Consider the following 19,226-nt stretch of genomic DNA (forward strand, 5'->3'; position numbering starts at 1 on the left):
GTTTTAACCTCTTCTACTGCTTATCTTAGATATGCAACCATCCACAGGATCATAAAGAGACTGCAACATGAGCAACACGTGTTAGACAAATAAGCCACCATTGCAGTGAGAGCTGGAAGCTTGTAACCTGCCTGGAGACAGGAGAGATGGGACAGAGGTGTGGGAAGGGATTAGATGGGCGGATGGACTCCTATCAGGAGAGATTTCCAGCACTAGGCTAAGAGGCTTATACTTGATCCTGAGAACAATGGGAAGTAAGACAGGAATTGGGTCAGTTAAGTGGCATGAAGAAATAGGTGATTAAGAGTAATCTTCTGGAAGCATGCAGGCTGGAAGGAAACACTACCAATTAAGAGGTAGCAAATTTAGTTCATTTTAGCTTATTGCAATTATTAAAATATCCAGACTTGTGTCTAACATCACTTTTTCGTTTCTATTTGTGCTTCCTCTATGCTTTTATCCTCTTCTCTTGCTTAACTCACTTGAGATTTTGTTTTGTCTTGTTTTAATTCCCTTTTTCCACTTTGATCATTTTGCCATAAATTTTTAAGTTAGAGTCTAAATTTAAAGAATGTCTTAATCCCTAACAATTCAAAGATGACAAAATTATCAGATGAGATTACTGTCTTCCTGATTTACATGCTATTGTTGTCCAAATGAGGGTTATTCTTTTTCTTAATCCCAAAATTACATATATTAATGATAATTAGTAGTAGTAGTATATTTTATGTTATAAATTATAATATATAACTAGACATGCATGTTATACTATACTATAAAGTTATTTTTTTCTTTTTTAAAGATTTTATTTATTTATTTGACAGAGAGAGAGATCACAAGTAGGCAGAAAGGGAGAAAGAGAGAGAAGAGGAAGCAGGCTCCCTGTGGAGCAGAGAGCCCGATGTGGGGCTTGGTCCCAGGACCCTGGGATCATGACTGAGCCGAAGGCAGAGACTTTAACCCACTGAGCCACCGAGGTGCCCCTAAAGTTATTTTTTAATCATCAAGCACCAGAAATTGTTTGACTGACTTACTAAATGTTCACTATTTTTATTTTCTTATCATTACTTCTTCTATCCCAAACTGGATCATTTTCCTTCTTCCCACAGTACTCCTCTAGATTTTTCTCAGAAAAAAATAGATTAGTGGTAATTTGTCTTGGTTCTTGACCATTCCTAAGAGTTAGTATTGCTGAATACACAATTTTATGTTGACAATTGTTTTCCATCAATGCTTTGAAGATATTATTTCATTGTTTCTGCCTTCCATTATTGTTGCTAAGAAGCCTGGCAATGTCCCTGGCAATGTATCTAGTCATCCTGTCAGATATGGCCAGACATAGAAGGAGCAGGAGCTTATTTTTAACCTACGTAAGAGATGTGTGTCTGGAATAAAGCTGTGGTAGTGAGAATGGAACAAAGAAAAAAAAAAAAAGAGATAACATTCTGTAGTGCAAAAGAGATGGTGGGAATTGCGTGTATGAAAAGGAGAGATAAGGGCATTTTTAAGTTGTATATTTCATGATCTAGTCCAAAGAGTCTCTGATATGCACACAATGCCAAAATATCTAGATGGTCTGCTCTATGATAATATAGGATTACTTTGTTATTCTCTACAGAGGAGGAAAGATAACCCAGCTTTCTGAAAACCAGTGTCATATTTTTAACTGGTTATTTATAGCCTCTGTATATGGGTGCTAATGATTCAGAAGAATAAAGCTTCCCATTGCAAAGCATGATAAATAATATATGCTCAGTGAATGTTTGCTGAACTAAACTGATATTAACAATTATATAAATATGTTGCCAATGGCACTCAGATTCCTTGATGAAAAACTGAGCATATGTTAAACCAAATGTTACTGTAATCCAAGCTTATCCATAAATAAGAAACAACAACAAGCTGTGGAATCCTCAAGTCTATAAAATACCAGCCATCCTTTATCATTCACACATGCATTGCATATTTCTCAATCACTAGGCAGCTATAAGTGTATAAGCTTTAAGTGTATAATTACGGTTCATAATTACCGTTAACAAGAACATTGTTTTCTTGCTGGTTGCATATGGTCCCTTATCCTCTGAGCAAGGAGAGATTTCTTTCATGAAATCTTTTCTTTGCCATGGCTTTCTCAAAGGAGACCAGAACCCAGTTCTGCTAATGGCACTGAAAGAATTTTAAATAAAAGAACAGCGCCTTCCTCAGGAAACTGTGACAGAGAAGCTAGCAAATTTCTATTTAATTTTGGAATAGCAATTTCTGTTATAATTAGATGCCCTGTTGCCAGAGATTTGCCCTTATCCCATATTAGGGAACCAGTGTTAAATACTTCTTCACAGTTGGATACATACCAGGGTACAGTAGAATGTGCAAACAATTCCTGTTGCAAACACAGAGCCCCAGAGATCAAACCCAGTCACTAGAAAAGAAAAAAAAAATATATTGAAAGAAGTTTCTCTGAGAAAAGTAGAAGAGCAAGGTTTATGAGAAAGAAGTCACAATATTTTTGTCAGTGTTCTTTGTGGGTCAATGGAAATCAAATTAGAATTTTCTTTTATTATATTCACCTCTGTTAAACATTATTTTATTACAGTGTTATACTTCAACTCAGTCTGTAATTTTTAGGTAATGTTAAAAGCCAAACCTTTCGTCCTAAAACTCTGGCTTCTGGTCTTTGCACTGTTTGTTTGCTTTTTCTTTTTTTTTTTAAATTAAATCAATACATATTTATTGAGGACTTACTATGTGGCAGATAACATTTCTAAACCTTCTGAACAACAGTAGCCCATCTGTAAGTGTGAGTAAAAACTGTAGCTACCTCATAGGGTTGTTATGAGAATATGCATCAAAAACACCCAACCTAATGCATGGCACACAGTAGGCACACTGTTTTCTTTTCCTTAACAAAGTTAGTCTAAGGACTTTGAAACCACCTAAACATCAGCCATGAATAAATATGTCTCGATAAAGCACACAGCATGATTAAGCTGAATATTGAAGACTTCTGATATTACAGGTATTATTATGAAGTTTATTTTAATCTTTTTAAATTTCTTGTTTCTAGGATTGTATTCCCTCAAAAAAGGTCAAGCATAAGCCTTAAAAAAATTACTATGAGTACCTTTTACTCTTGTACTTAGGTTATTGACTTCATAAAATCCCTGAGACGGGATCATACATTATAAACGTCTTAAGTGGTTGTGTGTATGCAATACCCAATACCCATCACATCAGTGATTGAAAAACAGAACAAACAAACAGACAAATGACAATCACACTGGGTGTTTGAAAACTTGTGGGCAAATCAAGTAACTCATTATTTGCCTTTTTTTCTCTCTCTTCTTTTTTTAGATTTTATTTAAATTCAGGTTAGTTAATCTATAACATATTATTAGTTTCAGGAGTAGAATTTAGTGATTAATCAGTTACATATAACACCCAGTACTATTTTCAATGTTTGATTTTTGGAGCTTTCTATTGTAATGACTACAGTAATCATGGGATTACTAACCATGGGAATGTCTCCCCAGCAGGATGGAGGTATATTCCTCAAGGTGAGAATGTAAGCATACAAAAGATGGAAAGTATCCTGGAGAGTATCAGTAACTCACCTTGATTGAGCGCCAATGCAGGTGCGTACACCACCACTCCTGTGTAGAGAATCTGGTGGGGAAGCAAGAGTCAGGTGAACGGTGTGAAAAGTGACATGGAATGGAAAGCTGCCTCCAAGCTTCCTTATTGACCTTAGAGAGGAATTTCCCTTATTATGGTCCTTAAACCTGCCATTGGCAACCACTCTAGTCTTGACATCATTGATTACTGTCATTAGTGTGCAAAGGGGATCATCAGCTTTTGATGGGGGAAGAGAATTGGACTTTTAAGACCGCTGTGAATTTTGAGACTTGATGGCTAGATATGACACATTTCTGAAGGAAATAAAGATAAGGTTCAAGTCAAGGTAAGGGTTTTGGTTCAGCCTTTCTCTACCCACCCCTACCCCCATGCCTGTGTCACAATGACTCACCCTCATTTCAGCACGCTGCCGAAACAGAGATTTTAGAATGGAGAGAGGACAGCACAGCGAAGTCTGACACGGGTGATCTAATTCCTGCGTACATCTTGGGACTCCCAGCGTTGCAGCCACTATGCTGAAGGAAGTAGGTGCAGTCCCATTTTTATTTTAAATGGGAATTCATCATTTAGAGGTCATGGGAGGGTTTTAGGAGGCAAAAGTATAGAAGCCGTTCAGGGAGCACTGCTTTCCTCTTTTTCTCTCTCTTAAATCCCTCAGTCAGTGGGTGGGAGTTTTAAGAAAGGGAAGAAGGTCATTTTCCAGCAAGGAGTACTTCATGAGTTGTAGGAAGCATACCAACCCTGTGGAACAGCATGAAGGCACCAAGAGCCTAGGAAGCAGAAGAGGAGTCCCAAAGGGGAGAATGGGAGTATTGTCTTAAAATGACTTTCAGCAAGACGAGCATTTCTGGTTCAATGCAGTTAAGTGGTGAAAAACTAATTACTGGACCATTTCATAGCCAAAGTAACTTGTACAAGCGAAATAAAAGTTTTTAATGCTATTTTTTCCTTTGTGGTTTATGATATACATTTGTTTTTTATTTACTATTTGGATGAATTTACAGGGTCTGTGCAATGTGGATAACTTTCAGTGTAATCCCATATCTCGAAAGTGCTATCCTCGGAAGAAAGTAGTTTCTTCTTAGTGCTAGGTTTGTCCTTTAGTTGCATTCATTGCCCCCCCCGGAGTAAACAAACCCATATCTTGTCACCCCACACTTTCCACATCTGTAGCAGACCTTCCCCCTTACCGTCTGCACAATGTAGATGACAGTGGCCGCGAAGCGTACTGGTTTATTGAATCGTAGTTGTAAGTACTAAGAAGAACAGAGAGAAGGACAAGCAAAGAATCAGTGAATTATTTACATAAGAGCTGCTAAGAAGATTCTCTTTTCTTGTATTCCTTTATGTTTAGTGCTTTGGATTTATAATGTGATTTTATGCCATATATACTCGAGAGAACCGGAAAAATACAGATTTTTTTGAAGTCCAAGAAATGGCAGAGCTCTATTAAAGATCAATTTTTGCTCACGCTTCTCATGATAGAGAAGATAAATGCTTTTTATTTTTAAATTTTTATACTTTGAATAAAAATCCAGATCCTCTGACTTTCTACTCAGGGGTCTTCTACTGACTACACTGAAGCCACTGTTGCCTTTTCTTATCCCATTCCCCTAAAATTCCCCCAGACCTGTATTCCCTCTTCCCTAGACCACTGCAGCAGCCCAGGGAATAATTCTTATTGGAATTAGAGGGATCAGCTGGTCCCTAATTCCAGTCCTCGCCCGTCTATTCCATCAAAGGATGTTTCTCCTAGACCAAGGCTCTAATCATATTGCTTTTTTTCTTAAAATCTTCAATGACCGTCTATCATTGAAAACAAAGTGAACATCCCACGCTTGGTATGCTCTACTGTCTGATCTGCACCTTCCTATCTTAAGTCACACCACTGTCCCTCCGATTATTTATTCTCCACATAAAATCACTGTGTGCTTTTCAATTGACATGCTTTGCACTTCTCAGACTTTTCTTTTCTTACCCTGCTCCACCCCTGCCCTGAGAAAATAACCATCTTATTTGTAAACCCTCTTTCCTCAGACGATAGATTCAGTACACTGAGTCTGGAGCTAGTCCAGCGAGAGGGTGACTGAGGGCACCAGATATAAGGAAAACATTCGTAAAGAGGTAAGAAGGTCAGTGAGGAGACAGGTCTCAGATGTCACAGGTTGGAAAATGATGCAAAACTTTTGTGGTGTTGACAACTTAGGTTCAAATCAGACAACCTTTGGAAAGGTTCATTTACTGCGGTCAGCGATGGCTTCCTTTTCTAAAATTGGTGCTTCTAAGGCTCGAGGAGCATAGTCAATGATAATGCGAAGTACAAGCACAAGAATGTAGTGGGATCTTAGCGACCACAGTAGTCACCATGAGCGCAATGCCAGCTTACTGGCACTCACGATTCCAATACATGCTGACAGCTTCTAAATGCACTTGTGAGCTTCTGCTTAAGGGCTTTGTTTCAGCCCTGGCAAGGCAGGCTAGAAATGCCTGGGGGTGTTATCACTGGCTGAAAGCCAGAGAGTTACGCAGAAAAATATTCTGGCTTCTTTGCTGGTCAGGAAAGACCTCCGGGACATGATCTGTATGTCTTCCTGAGGTCCCCAGTGAGACTGAACCTCAGTTGCTCCCAGTAGCGACCTGCTCCAAAACACACATTTTATTGGCTTCATTTCCTTCCATATTTATTTTAACTGCCATTTGCCTACCAATGTTAAATGAAATTACTTCCTGCAAAATGACTTGCATTCAGGGTTTCCTTTGGGGAGAACATAACTTAAACCAAACAGAATGCGAATGGTGACTTTAAAAATGCTTGTGTAAAAGGGTGTGTCCTGCTGATGGGGACTTTTTGTTTCCCGTGACATAAGAGAACTCAAGATAGCCTGCTGGAGTATGCAAACATGTGTGATAGAGACAGGCTGTCTCATCTCAGTTCCCTTGGACCTATGAGCCACTAGCTAACACATCAGCTGATGGCAGTCCTATGCAAAGTCTCAGTGAGATCAAGAGAAGAACCTTACTGTTTTACTGGACTCCTAGTGAGCCCAGACCAAATTGCTGACCCACAGAATTGTAAGCAAATAAAATTGTTGTTCTATAACATTTATTTTGGGGTGATATGTTACATAGCAATATACAAATGATATAAAAATTGGTACCAAGAGTGGAGAAATATTGTAACTAATCCCCAAAATAATGCAGTACTGGCTTTGGGACTGGGTGGCACCTGAAGTTTGGGAAAGCAAGGGGGAAATTATTCCTGAAAAATGGAAAGACACTAAGGGGACTGCTATTGGAATCTGCACAAAGTTAAGTAAGGGTTTTAACATCGCCATTTAGTTCCACCAAATTCAGTCAATTCAGTCCAACTGGGAAGGGAGTAAGGAGAAAAAGATAAGTGGGGGGAGAAGAAGAAGAAGAAGAAGAAGAAGAAGTAGTAGTAGTAGTAGTAGTAGTAGTAGTAGTAGTGACTCAGAAGTAAGACTCCCTGAATTCTAGTTTGAGCTTTGCCACTATCTTACTGTGACCTAAGCCTTTGGTTTCTCATCCATGAAACGAGAGACAATTTCAACGGCATTATAATCTGTCTGAAAGAACATGTTTACCCATCCTTTCAATTACTCCCTCCCTCGTTCAATGGTCCTTTTCGATGTGTATTTATCTATCGCTACAGTCGAAAGTAAAAGTGGAAGTCCAGCTGAAGAGTTGCATGCTTCATGCACGGGTAACGCTTCCCATCTTTGTATTTGATTATTTTCAAAACTGCAGACCTGGATAGAGCCACATTCTTTTCCATCTTAGTGAATAATTAAAAATAATTAAATGGTTCTGACTTCTCATATTGGTTCAAACCCAAGTAAACGGATCCCTTCTTTATTCCTCTCTTTCTCTCATTCCCCACATCTACTTCATACAAGAATCCTGGTGCCCAAGTCCCACTTTCAAAAATAAGCCACTTACATCATCTCTTCTGTTGCCCCTGCAACACCATTAGCTCTTGCCTGAGCTACAGCAAGAGCCTCCTAACTAGACCCCCTGCTAGAGCAGAAAACCCCAGACTCTGCCAACATCCAGCTAGAGCAACACTCCAGATCCAAATCACGTCATGTCACTCCTCTGCCCAAACGCTGTCATGACCCATCTCACGGAAAGTACACATCAATCCTTGCCATGACCTCAGAGGCTTCGTAACATTGGTTCAAACCCTCTCAGACCCTGAATACCCATCTTGGAGTAAAACATTTTGTAGCATCATTGACTATGCTGAAATAACATTCAATAGTGACATCTTATACACATCTAATTTCTGAAAGCTTGAATATAATTACTACAACACCATAAATGTAACTTAAAGGAGAATTAAAAGGAAAGAAACTAACCTTCCACAGTACGTCATCTATAAAGCTTAGAAGCCATGATAAAAGATGATACTTAAAAAAGCAGCAGCCTGTGCATTATGGCAGTGAAGAAGTTTGGATTAAAGAGATGTAAGTAATTCAGAAGACGTTTAGTTTGAGAAGTCCAAGAAAAATGAGAAGGCAGGCTGACACCAGTCTATAAATGAGTGCTATGGATAAATAAAAACAGACTAGATTTATTAGCATGTGCTCAGAGAAAGAAGGCCATTACTAATGACAAATCATCCAAGTGGAGATCATGAAACTGTATGACACTGCAAATGAGCTGAGCCCAATCTATAACGTGACGGTGAGAATAATCCCTCGTGCTTTGACATGGGGACAACTAGTGATAAAATCACATGGATGGCACAGCTTGGTGTTGAAATCCCACTATATATCAAAGCATTTTAATCATTTGGCTATGACTGTAAAATACTTATCCCAAATCTCACTGGCTTAAAAACAAAGGACTTAATCAACTATACCCTAATTTAAACAATAAAATAAAATTCAAAAATAAATAAATACAATCTCTTAAATAAAAAATATATTAACAATAAAAAAATTTAAAAATGTAAAAAAGAATTTCATATATTTCATAATTTTGCAGATTGGCTGGGTTATTTCTCGACTTGTTTCCCCAGGGCCCTCATGAGACTGCGATCTGCTGGAAGGTTAGCAGGGTGAGAAGGTCCACGTGGCCTCATTCACCCATCCGCTGGTTGAGTTGGCTGTTGTGTCTCTCTTCTCCTCTGTGTCCGCTCCTCCTCCAGAAGATGGACCCAGGAGCCCAGCTTCCTGACACAGCAGTACCAGGACAGCATTCCATCGGGCAAAGGCAGAAGCTATATACCTCATGAGGCCTAGGCTCCAAATTTACAAATCCCTTCTGCCACATTCTGTCACAAGGACATCCCAGATTCAAGGACTAGAGAAATAGACACCACCTCTTCCAGTCCTTGGCACTTCAAAAGACCCTGGAAAGAATATCTGTGAATGGGTAACAGGGAATGGAGAATGAAAAAAGAAACATAATACATTCAAGCTTCTATAAAGAGCTTGAGTGGTATAAACTTGGGGACCGTAACCACAGGAACAACAATAATAATACAGAATAATGCAAAACTCTTATGAGGCGTTTACCATTTGTCGGATTCGGTGAAAAACATCTGCACGTAACACTCCAATTACTCTTCACAGACATCCGGGAAGAGAAGTGCTTTTATTATCACTACTCCACATATGTGGAAATCAGGCAAAATTAAGCAATTTTCCTAGTCATGCCGCTGGTGGGTGGCAGTGCTAACATAGCAAGCCAGATACTCAGGAGGCCACGCTTTTAATCCTAGTGGCATTTGCCAATTCTCATAAAGCAAAAGGCAGTCCCCAAATCACCCCTTGTGTACTTTACATGATCTGAAGTTCTTACCATTAGGGTACTAAAAACTAAAAATATGTAGAGGGCAACAAAATTTAAAAATTGAATTCAACGAAAACTTAACATTTATTACAACTGTATTAACTTAATAATTAAAAGGCAATCTCACATCCCCTCAACTACATATTTGCAAGGGTTGGATGCAGTAACTGAACTGCTTTACTAAAACCAGTTACAATGACCTAGGTATTGAGTAACACATCTGGAAGAGATTGCTCAGTAAATAAAGTTTCAGTAAACTCAAGACAATGTTTTTATTCCATTTTAATTTGGGGGAAATAGACTAATTTATAGTGCGTGTGTATAGCTTCCTTTTTTAAAAAGTCAACATTATTCGGCGCCTGGGTGGCTCAGTGGGTTAAGCCTCCGCCTTCAGCTCAGGTCATGATCTCAGGGTCCTGGGATCCAGCCCCGCATGGGGCTCTCTGCTCAGCAGGGAGTTTGCTCGCCCCCCACCCCCGACTCTTGCTTGCCCCTCTGTCTACTTGTGGTCTCTCTCTCTGTGACAAATAAATAAATAAAATCTTTTTTTAAATAAGTAAACATTATTATGCAGCAAAGTACTACTAATTTCTACTTGCTGTAGGTTTTGAACATGAGGGCATTAAAAAATCACTAAGCATATGGTGGTACAATTATCCATCACATATATACGTCTTATATACTGTAAGACACCTGGTGCTCCTGCTCATGCCCCTTAAACTTTAGTAGTGTCCCCCACTCATTGTGACAACCAAATTACCTCATGAATATTCAAGGTCCCCTGTGTCTGACCCCCATATATACAAGAACTGCGACTCCATGGAGTGAGGCTCCCCCACCTCTTTGATCTCAACTCTCCCCTTTCTCCCCTTGGCTCACTCTTCTCCGAGCATAATGATTTCTTTGCTGTCCTTCAAACATGCTCTCCCCTTTGAGGACCTTTGCATCTGTGGTTACTTTAGCTTGGGATGGTCTTCCCTCCCGTGGTGCAATTGTTTGCTTTCTCTGGGTCCCCAATTCAATGTCCAGTTCTCACTGAAGTCTCACTTAACCACCCTATGTGAATTGTCGACATTCTCCGCCCAAAGCAGAGCTCCTGCATTCTACCTTATCCTATTTACTTGCTCCCTACTGTACTTAGTAGGGCAGGATAGCATTGTGATTCAGCATGCCATCTCTACAATTAGATGGTCCATGTTTGAAACACGGCCACTTGCTAGCAAGTTACCGAACTCTATGTGCCTCATGCTTCTCGTCTGTTAAATGGGGATGATAATAACAGAACCTATCAAAAAAGGTTATTTGAAGGTCAAATGATTTGATCATAGAGCTAGAGAGGTGCTCAGCACACAAATGGCAAACACTTTTTTATTATGACTGTCTTACATAGTATATTTAATGATCATCTCTGCTATCAAGTAAGCTCTGTGAGAGCAGAGGTTTGGTTCAATGCTTCATCTCCAGGGCCTAGGGTGTGCCCAGAACATAGTAGTGTTTAATGAGTATTGAATGGATTATTGATTTAGTTAGTTGTAAAGATGATTTTCGACATTTAGATAGTTTTTTTTTAAGTAATTTAAAAAGCTCTTTCATACTTAACTAACTCTTTATGAAAGAAGGGAGGGATTATTTTCTGTGTGGAAACCAGAGCTGATAAACATTAGGTAACTTGCACAAAGACAACCTATTATTAAGCAATGGGCTTTGAAATCAAACTGCCATTTTCTGTCTCCTCTCCTTTTCTCTCTGTCTCCCCTCTCTAGCAGTCACTGAGGCAATTCTTTCTTAAAATGTTAGCAGTGGTGGTGGGTATTAAAGAGGGCATGTATTGCATGGAGCACTGGGTGTGGTACATAAACAATGAATTTTGGAACACTGAAAATAAAATTAAATTAAATTAAATTTTAAAAAAGTTTGCAAAGTCTGTGGGAATCACACCTTATTAGTTGAATGGAAAAACCTGGGATATATTTATGTTTTCAGAAGTACACTAATGAGCCTCGAGGATATGTGTGTGTGTGTGTGTGTGTGTATATAAATATATTTATATAAATATACATATATATATATATTTTAGGACTAATCATAAATTGACTCGTTTCTTCTTGAACTACGTCCCAGAGAGTAGCTGATGCATGACCTAATTCTGATCACCTACTTTTGGTGGGAAGAGGAGTTTGAGGTTGGATGTTTGATTATGATTACCTGCAGAATCACAAGTTTTAAAACCTGCTGTAAAGTATTCATTTGCCAAAGTGGCTTTTAAGGTCCAGAGTAATCCTTTATGATCATTTAGTTAACAGAATTAAAAAAAAAAAAAAAAAAGAGGTATGTTGAGAGTCCTCTGCTGTGACTTGGTAGGGATGGTGTTAGATAAGGAAAATACACACATTTCTCATAGAAACGGATGTATGATCATGCTTAAACATGACATGCGAACTCAATTTTTAACATGTTATTTTTCTTGAGAATTATTGCAAAATCAAAACACCACTGCCCCTTTTTGTTTTCCTCAATATAACCCCCATATTTGTATCATTTAGCAATTCCTCCCCCCATTAAAATGTTTTCTAATCTCTTAAAAACTTTACCATTTCACCACTGATAGAAATAATCTATATTAAAATACTCAGCTCTACTATGAGACAGAAAGGAATAAAGATGAATTGGGTTCTCATTAGACCTTATCTGGTATACAATCTTGATGAAGCCATTTATGTCAATTTCAGTTTTCTTTTCTGGAAAATGATGATATTTACAGTGTATGTTCCGCATGCTTTTCAGAAGACTGATATGCATAATACAAATAACAACAGCTCTCTTTCATTGAGACTCTCCTACAAGTCAGACAATGCATTAGGTGTTTGTAGATAGGTTCTCATTTAATCAGTGAGATAACCTTGTGGGATTGGCTCCATATTTTCATTCTACAGGTGGAAAAACAGTTCTGCGTGTGCAAAGATAAGTTTTTCCAATAACAATGAAATGTGTTTTTACCATGATGCATAATCGTCCTGAAAATAAATGCCCTCTTCAACTACCACGTGTTATTAAGACAATGTATACTATTATGGGGGAGGGGGATGTCCAAGTGTAGAGAAAATAGCAACTCTTTCCAAAATGAAGAAGAAGAGAAGAGTTGTCTTACCTCATAAGTGCTGGTGATGCCAGATCTGTAGAACACGGGGAGAAAGAGCTCTGATGTGAGGACGATGACAAATGCATATGAAATGAAGAAGAGCACAAAAGATGCCCCAAAGCGGTACACCTCAGAGGGAGCCCCCAGGACAGTGACAGCTGACATGAAGCTGGCTGTCAGGGACAACGCTACAGGACCAAAGCTCATTTGCCTTCCCCCAACAAGGAACTCCCTTGAAGTTGCCTTTTTCCTCTCCTTAATAGCAAAGAACACCCCAATTCCAGAGGAAATGACAAAGAGGGCCGCAAATACAACATAATCCCAAACTGCGAAACTCTTTGCCTCCATGCTGGGAAGTATGGTCCCGGGTAGAAGTTGTTTCCAAAAGCAAAGCTCAGGGCAGTAGATGTTTTGCCAAGAGAAGAGACTGTGATTTTGTAAAGAGACTGATGACCACAGACACTTGACTGGATCTTCAGACACCAAGTTGTACTCAAGGAAGACCTCAGAGGTTGACTACAAAGAAGAATTTGGTAGTGGCATTGGTAGAAACAGATGAGAACTTGAAATCTGACCCGGCCAGGAGCTGTCTGTTCCCCAGAGAAGGAATTCAGATGTGTTCTGAAATTAATAACCATGGAGGTGGAATGGACTTGCCAGATAACATGCTCTTTTATCTTCTAGATTTTTTTTTTTTTTTGATTTAAGGTTAAACATTACTGGGGAAAAAATGGAAGTGATACAAGTTGACCATCTCAGCATTTTTAATTAGTGAAATGCAATCTGCAATATGCAACATCACCCTCAGGGGTCTCTTTTCCTGAGTAAGGTGGGGGAGGGATACCTGTAATTTTCCGAGGCTGTGGGTGTGGAAGGAAAGGAGCAAAGGACTGGCAATCAGGAGACCTTTGCTCAAGTTGGCTCAGTTGTAAGCAAGCTGTGTAATTGTTGGCAAATCATTTAACCTTTCTGAGCTTCAGCTGGAACATGGAGGTAATAAGACCTTAACAGGTTATTAAAGTTTTTAAGTGTTTGTAACTTTCTACCCACTTTTTCCCTGATCTACAAAATGAAAGTTACTAATATCTACCTCATTGGCTGTTATTGGTGTTTAGAGAAGAGCACTTCTCACATAATAGTTGATTCTCTCGACTCAGGAAATGGATTCACCAATAATTAATAAACGATTTGTAGTCCTCTGTTTTATCTCTCTCTCTCTCTCTTGTTTCGACATTTATAGCACTTGCACTCAGAGGCTAAGTCAGAGTGAGTACTAGGACAAATGAGAAAAGAAAGGTGAAAATCCAGTTACAGATTCCTGTTTCTGCTCTTGTTAGACGGTCCATTGTCCTGAAGTACCACACTGAGCCTTTGGGGGACAATTTCTCAATTGTTCTCATTGCTCATACTTCTCTTTCTTGGTCTTCCCTGAGACCTAACTCTACAAAACCTGATTATTCCACAAGATCTAGTTCCTGTCTCTTCTGCTCTGTGGAGCCTTCCCTGACTCATACCTGCTCTCTGTACCCCAGATCCTGTGGGAATCAGCATCCCATGGCACTCAATTTGACCTCTGAGAGTGTCCTCAGGTATTTTAAAGGACCTATGTGTGTCCGTATCAGTCAGTCAGCTGTTGTAGATGACCAGCCTCTGGAAGATAGAAGCTCAAGACTTGGTCCATAGTGATCAAGAAGTAGTAGCCATTGTAGAAAACAAGGAAATTGGGTGCCCAAGTGGCTCAGTTGATTAAAAGTCTGCCTTCAGCTCAGGTCATGATTTCAGGGTCCTAGGATGGAATTGAGCCCTGCATTGGGCTCCCTACTGAGCGAGGAGTCTGCTTCTCCCTCTGCCTCTACACCCCATCCTGTGCTCTCTCTCTCTCAAATAAATAAATAAATAATATTAAAAAAAGAAAATATGGAAATAATCAACAAAGCTAAAGAAGAAAATATAAATTATTCAATATTTCCAAAACCAGAAACATTTTTATCAAAGAAATTCTAATTTTCCTTTTGACATCTGGTTAACTGAACATATCTTCGATTATTTGTTTCTTCTGGATACTGTCTTCACACCCTACTTTGGTCCATGGATTTGAATTAGGCCACAGGAAGCTCTGATGGCCAAACTATACTTCTAGTTATGAATAAATATGCAAAGACTCTGCCAAGAGCTGTGTCCTGTTAAAATTTCTCCTCTAAATTTGCAGACTTGGTATGATCTGTGTTAATAGGAAACTAGGCCTTTAATATTTTTATTTTAACCTAAGCTTTCAATTATTTTTGTCATGTGGTATTCTTATTATATAATGGGGTTTTGTTTGTAACAGTCTTAACAGAAAATCAGAACTCTGACTTTCAGAGACTTGACTACTTTATACTTTAATATTAACACCAACTAAATGTTAATATTCAATCCACAAGGCATGTGAACAACTTGTTCTGGTCAGGTCAATATTTGTTCAAAACATTATCATTATATCTATGAGGTCCCAGGGTTAAATACCAGAAGCTTGCTGCTGATTAGTCCATGAGTACTACTGGTTTTAATGAACCACTGTCAAGAAAAAGTATTATCTACATAACTTCCATTCCTCTTAGATTTCAAAACTGAGGGGAAGCAGAGTGGCTAATGGTTTGGTATGTGAAGGAAACTTCATACCTCTCATAATAAAATATTCCTTGCTTTCAACATTTTGCTGACTATAAGACACTGCATCAATTTCTTAATTTAGTTCTCAGTTATTTTCCATTAAAATTTTTTTTGTCCCGGGACGCCTGGGTGGCGCAGTTGGTTGGACGACTGCCTTCGGCTCAGGGCGTGATCCTGGAGTCCTGGGATCGAGTCCCACATCAGGCTCCCAGCTCCATGGGGAGTCTGCTTCGCTCTCTGACCTTCTCCTCGCTCATGCTCTCTCTCACTGTCTCTCTCTCAAATAAAGAAATAAAATCTTTAAAAAAAAAAAAATAAAATAAAAAAATTTTTTTTGTCCCTTTTGTAGCATTCAATATCTTCAAACTTTTTCCTTCTTCCTAGTGAAACCCACTCTATGCAAGATTCATGATGATTACAAGACATAGAATCAACTTATTCATAACTTTTCAGGGAAAATAACAGAACCAGCACATCTGATGGCTATATCAATTATCTTTTCCAAGATTGACTGATTGATTGATTTATGAGAGAGAGAAAGAGAACAGGGGAAGGGGCAGAAGGAGAGAGAGATAACTAGACCACCAGCTGAATGGAGAGCCTGATGAGGCGCTTGATCCCAGGTCCCTGGGATCATGACCTGAGCCAAAGTCAAGAGTTGGACGCTTAACTGACTAAAAGCTCCCCAGGTGCCCCAATGGCTATATAAATTAGAAGGTACATTCCTATATCATAAATATTAACATGGAAGAGAGGGGAAATGTACTTCTTTGATCTGAAGAAATCCCAGCATCTCCTAAATCCTTTTGTAGGTGCTCCAAATGCAAATATTTGCACCTTATTCTTCAATGTCAGGTGGGAATCCTTGTTAGAAGGTAAGATGAACCATGAGAGACTATGGACTCTGAAAAACAACCTGAGGGTCTTGAAGGGGCAGGGGAGTGGGAGGTTGGCGGAACAAGGTGGTGGGTATTATGGAGGGCACGTATTGCATGGAGCACTGGGTGTGGTGCAAAAACAATGAATACTGTTAAGCTGAAAAGAAATTAAAACAAAACAAAAAAGTAAGACGTAATCACCTCTTCTCCCAACACACACACACACACACACACACTGCCCTAATGAGGATCCATTATCCAATTACCCGCTGCCTAATAGGTTAAAGTTGTTATCAGTAATAGTCTCCTTAGTATAAAATAGTTCTGTGTTTTGTTTGGAGTAAGTGCTAATGGGAGAAGGGAAGAGAGTCTGAGAACGTTGCTACCAAAGGGAAGAAAGGGTAAAGAACTGGCAAGATTAGACATCTGGGGAATAGTGTTGGAGACTTGCCATAGATATGAAGATAAGAAAACAATACAAGAATCTGTCTGGTGGCAGAGACATTTCTCAAAGCTAGCAAGAAATTCCCAAAACAAGTGTAAGGAGAACCAAAGGGCTCTAACTATGAAAATAATTAATATTAAATGTTAAAACTATTGAAATGTTTCCAGCTTTCTTGAGATGTAAGTGACCTATAACATTGTGTAAGATTAAGATATAACAATGTGATGATTTGATACACTTATAAATTGCAAAATGATTATAATGAAAGGGTTAGTTGACTGCATCATTTCCCATAATTACCTTTTTGGGGGAGTCGGGGGTGAGAACATTCAATATCTATTCTCTTAGCATCTTCTAGGTGCATAATATTATATTGCTAACTATAGTCACCACGTTGTACATTACGTCCCCAGATAAATGTTACATTTTTGTCATATTGTGCTGGAGTGTAATTCCCTTCTGTATCCCAACCTTTATGGAGAAGCTGCTACATCACTGGTATTATACTGGTGCATAGTCATCATTACACTAAAGGAAAAAGAGGCTGTGATGACCTTTGGGTTCAAAATGCAGAAGGAGGGAGGAAAACTATTGAAGGAGGTATGACACATAGAGGAAATTGAGAACCCAGAAAAAATTAAAATTGGAGAAAGGCCTCCTGACAGTATGACCTTTGAAATTGAGGTGGGGAAGAACATTTGATATCTTATTCTACCAAAGTCAGGAGATTGAGCTTTCTTGTCTTTCTGTCTTTCTGTTTTTCTTTCTGTCTTCCTTTCTTCTTTCATTCTTCCTTTCAGTTTTGTATTTTCTTTCTTCCTTTCTCCTTCCTTCCTCCCTCCCTTCCTTCTTTCCACCTTTCATTCCTCCCTCCCTCCCTCCCTCTTCCTTCCTTTCTTCCTCCTTCCTTCCTTCTTGCCTTCCTACCTTCCTTCTTTCCTAATATAAAAAAGAAGGGGGATCTGAGAAGGCTGGAGGATTTAGGGCACTGAGGAATTGACACTTGAATTTCATTTACATACTCTCACTAGAAAAAAAGGCTGTTCCCAAGCCCTGGTGTAATAGAACAGAAAACATCCTTTATTTTCAGCAAGAGACCAAGTTTCTTTCTCTACCCTGTCACTAAGGTGTTTTGTAATTTTGTTACTATTTTCTCTGATTCTTAGTTACCACAGTTGTAAAAATGATGGACTATCCTATTAATAATTAGATACTTAGATTAGTAAGATTTAGTGTAAGTAACTAAATCACTTTTCAAATCTACTCAGCTGTTACCTTCTTTGATCAACCTATTTAAATTGCAAACAACCACTTCTGAATCTTCCTCCACTTTATTTTTTCTTCAATAATGTATCTTCTACTAATATATTATAAAATATTTTATTTTTTTTATGATTTTATTTATCTATCTGAGAGAGAGGGAGCACCAGCAAGGGGAGGAGCAGAGGCAGAGGGACAGACTGTACTGAGTGCAGAGCTCCATCCCTCAACCTGGAGATCATGACCAGAGCTGAAATCAAGAGTCAGATGTTTACCCGACTGAATCACCCAGGTACCCCACTGTATAATATTTTCAATATTAACATCCCTCCACTAAAATGAAAACTTCTAAAGGAATTTGTCTATTTTGTTCTCAGAGTTACTCTCAGTATCTAGAAATTTCTGTCCCACAACAGACATGCCATAAATTAAACTAAATTATATAGATTCTAAGGGTCCATTCCATCTTTATAATCTACATTTAATTCCTATTTTCCTGAGGTGGTGGGGGGAAGAAAAACTAAGAGAAAACTTTTCAAGATTTGTTTTGAAGCTGAAATAGTCATCTACCTCCAAGCACATTTTCCATGTAAAATTGAAATTTACATTCCACCCTATCAAGTTCCTAAATTCATTGTAGCTAAATGTGACTGTGGTTAAAACTTTATTCACTCATTCTATATATACTTAATAAATGGGAAGGGATGGGGTGACTCAAACCTTTAAGAGGCAAATGTCAAAGTCCAGCAGATAATGTTATTTAAAACAGACGAATGGCATCAACACCTCTACAATAACAAGTAGAACATTTGGAAGGAATATCCCAGTGGGAGAGCAGCTGAGCATGAGGATCAAGGTCCTTCCGTAATTGCCCTCAACACCTTCGTTATAGAACAGCAACTCTTCGTGCTACATAAGCATAAAGGAAAAAACATTTCTTGTTTAGTTCAGGTTTCTAGGCATTGAAATAGAACTTTTGAATAAGTATGAAAAGGGGACAGAATCTGCTATGTGTCTGACACGTTCATGTATCATTTTGGTCCTTATATGACTATAAAAATCTAAATTTTTTTTAAATTAAAAAGTACCAATCTTTAAAAAATTAGTGTCAACCATCCCATTTTACAAATGGGAAAAAAGAGTACGTACAAGTGTTTTGTCCAAGGTCAAGAGCAAGTTCATAAAGCTTCTGAGAAGTGGTTTTAGACTAAGTATATAACCTGGATAACTCCAAAATCTGTGTTGCTCATACTGATGTACAAAGACATTTTTTTTGTTTTAAATTTTTATTTAAATTCTAGTTAGTTAGCTTATAGTGTAATACTGGTTTCAGAAGTAGAATTTAGTGATTCATCACTTGCAGGCAACACCCAGTGCTCATCACAAGTGACCTCCTTGA

The 19,226-nt window shown here is 38.6% G+C and overlaps 1 protein-coding gene across 1 annotated transcript in view; it reads right to left on the minus strand.

Annotated features, from left to right (window-relative positions):
* Positions 1-13,273, minus strand: part of SLC5A12 (solute carrier family 5 member 12) — a 49,241-nt gene extending 35,968 nt beyond the window's left edge. Inside the window, exons 1-4 of the mRNA XM_044258985.1 lie at positions 12,602-13,273; positions 4,824-4,889; positions 3,612-3,663; positions 2,352-2,419 (exon numbers count right to left, since the gene is read on the minus strand). Of these exons, the coding sequence (XP_044114920.1) occupies positions 2,352-2,419; positions 3,612-3,663; positions 4,824-4,889; positions 12,602-12,940 (525 nt within the window). The 5' untranslated portion in view covers positions 12,941-13,273. The remainder of the gene's footprint in view (positions 1-2,351; positions 2,420-3,611; positions 3,664-4,823; positions 4,890-12,601) is intronic.
* Between the last annotated feature and the right edge of the window lie 5,953 nt (positions 13,274-19,226).

Source organism: Neovison vison, chromosome 7 (assembly GCF_020171115.1).
Source record: "Neovison vison isolate M4711 chromosome 7, ASM_NN_V1, whole genome shotgun sequence".
In the NCBI taxonomy this organism is placed as follows: Eukaryota; Metazoa; Chordata; class Mammalia; order Carnivora; family Mustelidae; genus Neogale; species Neogale vison.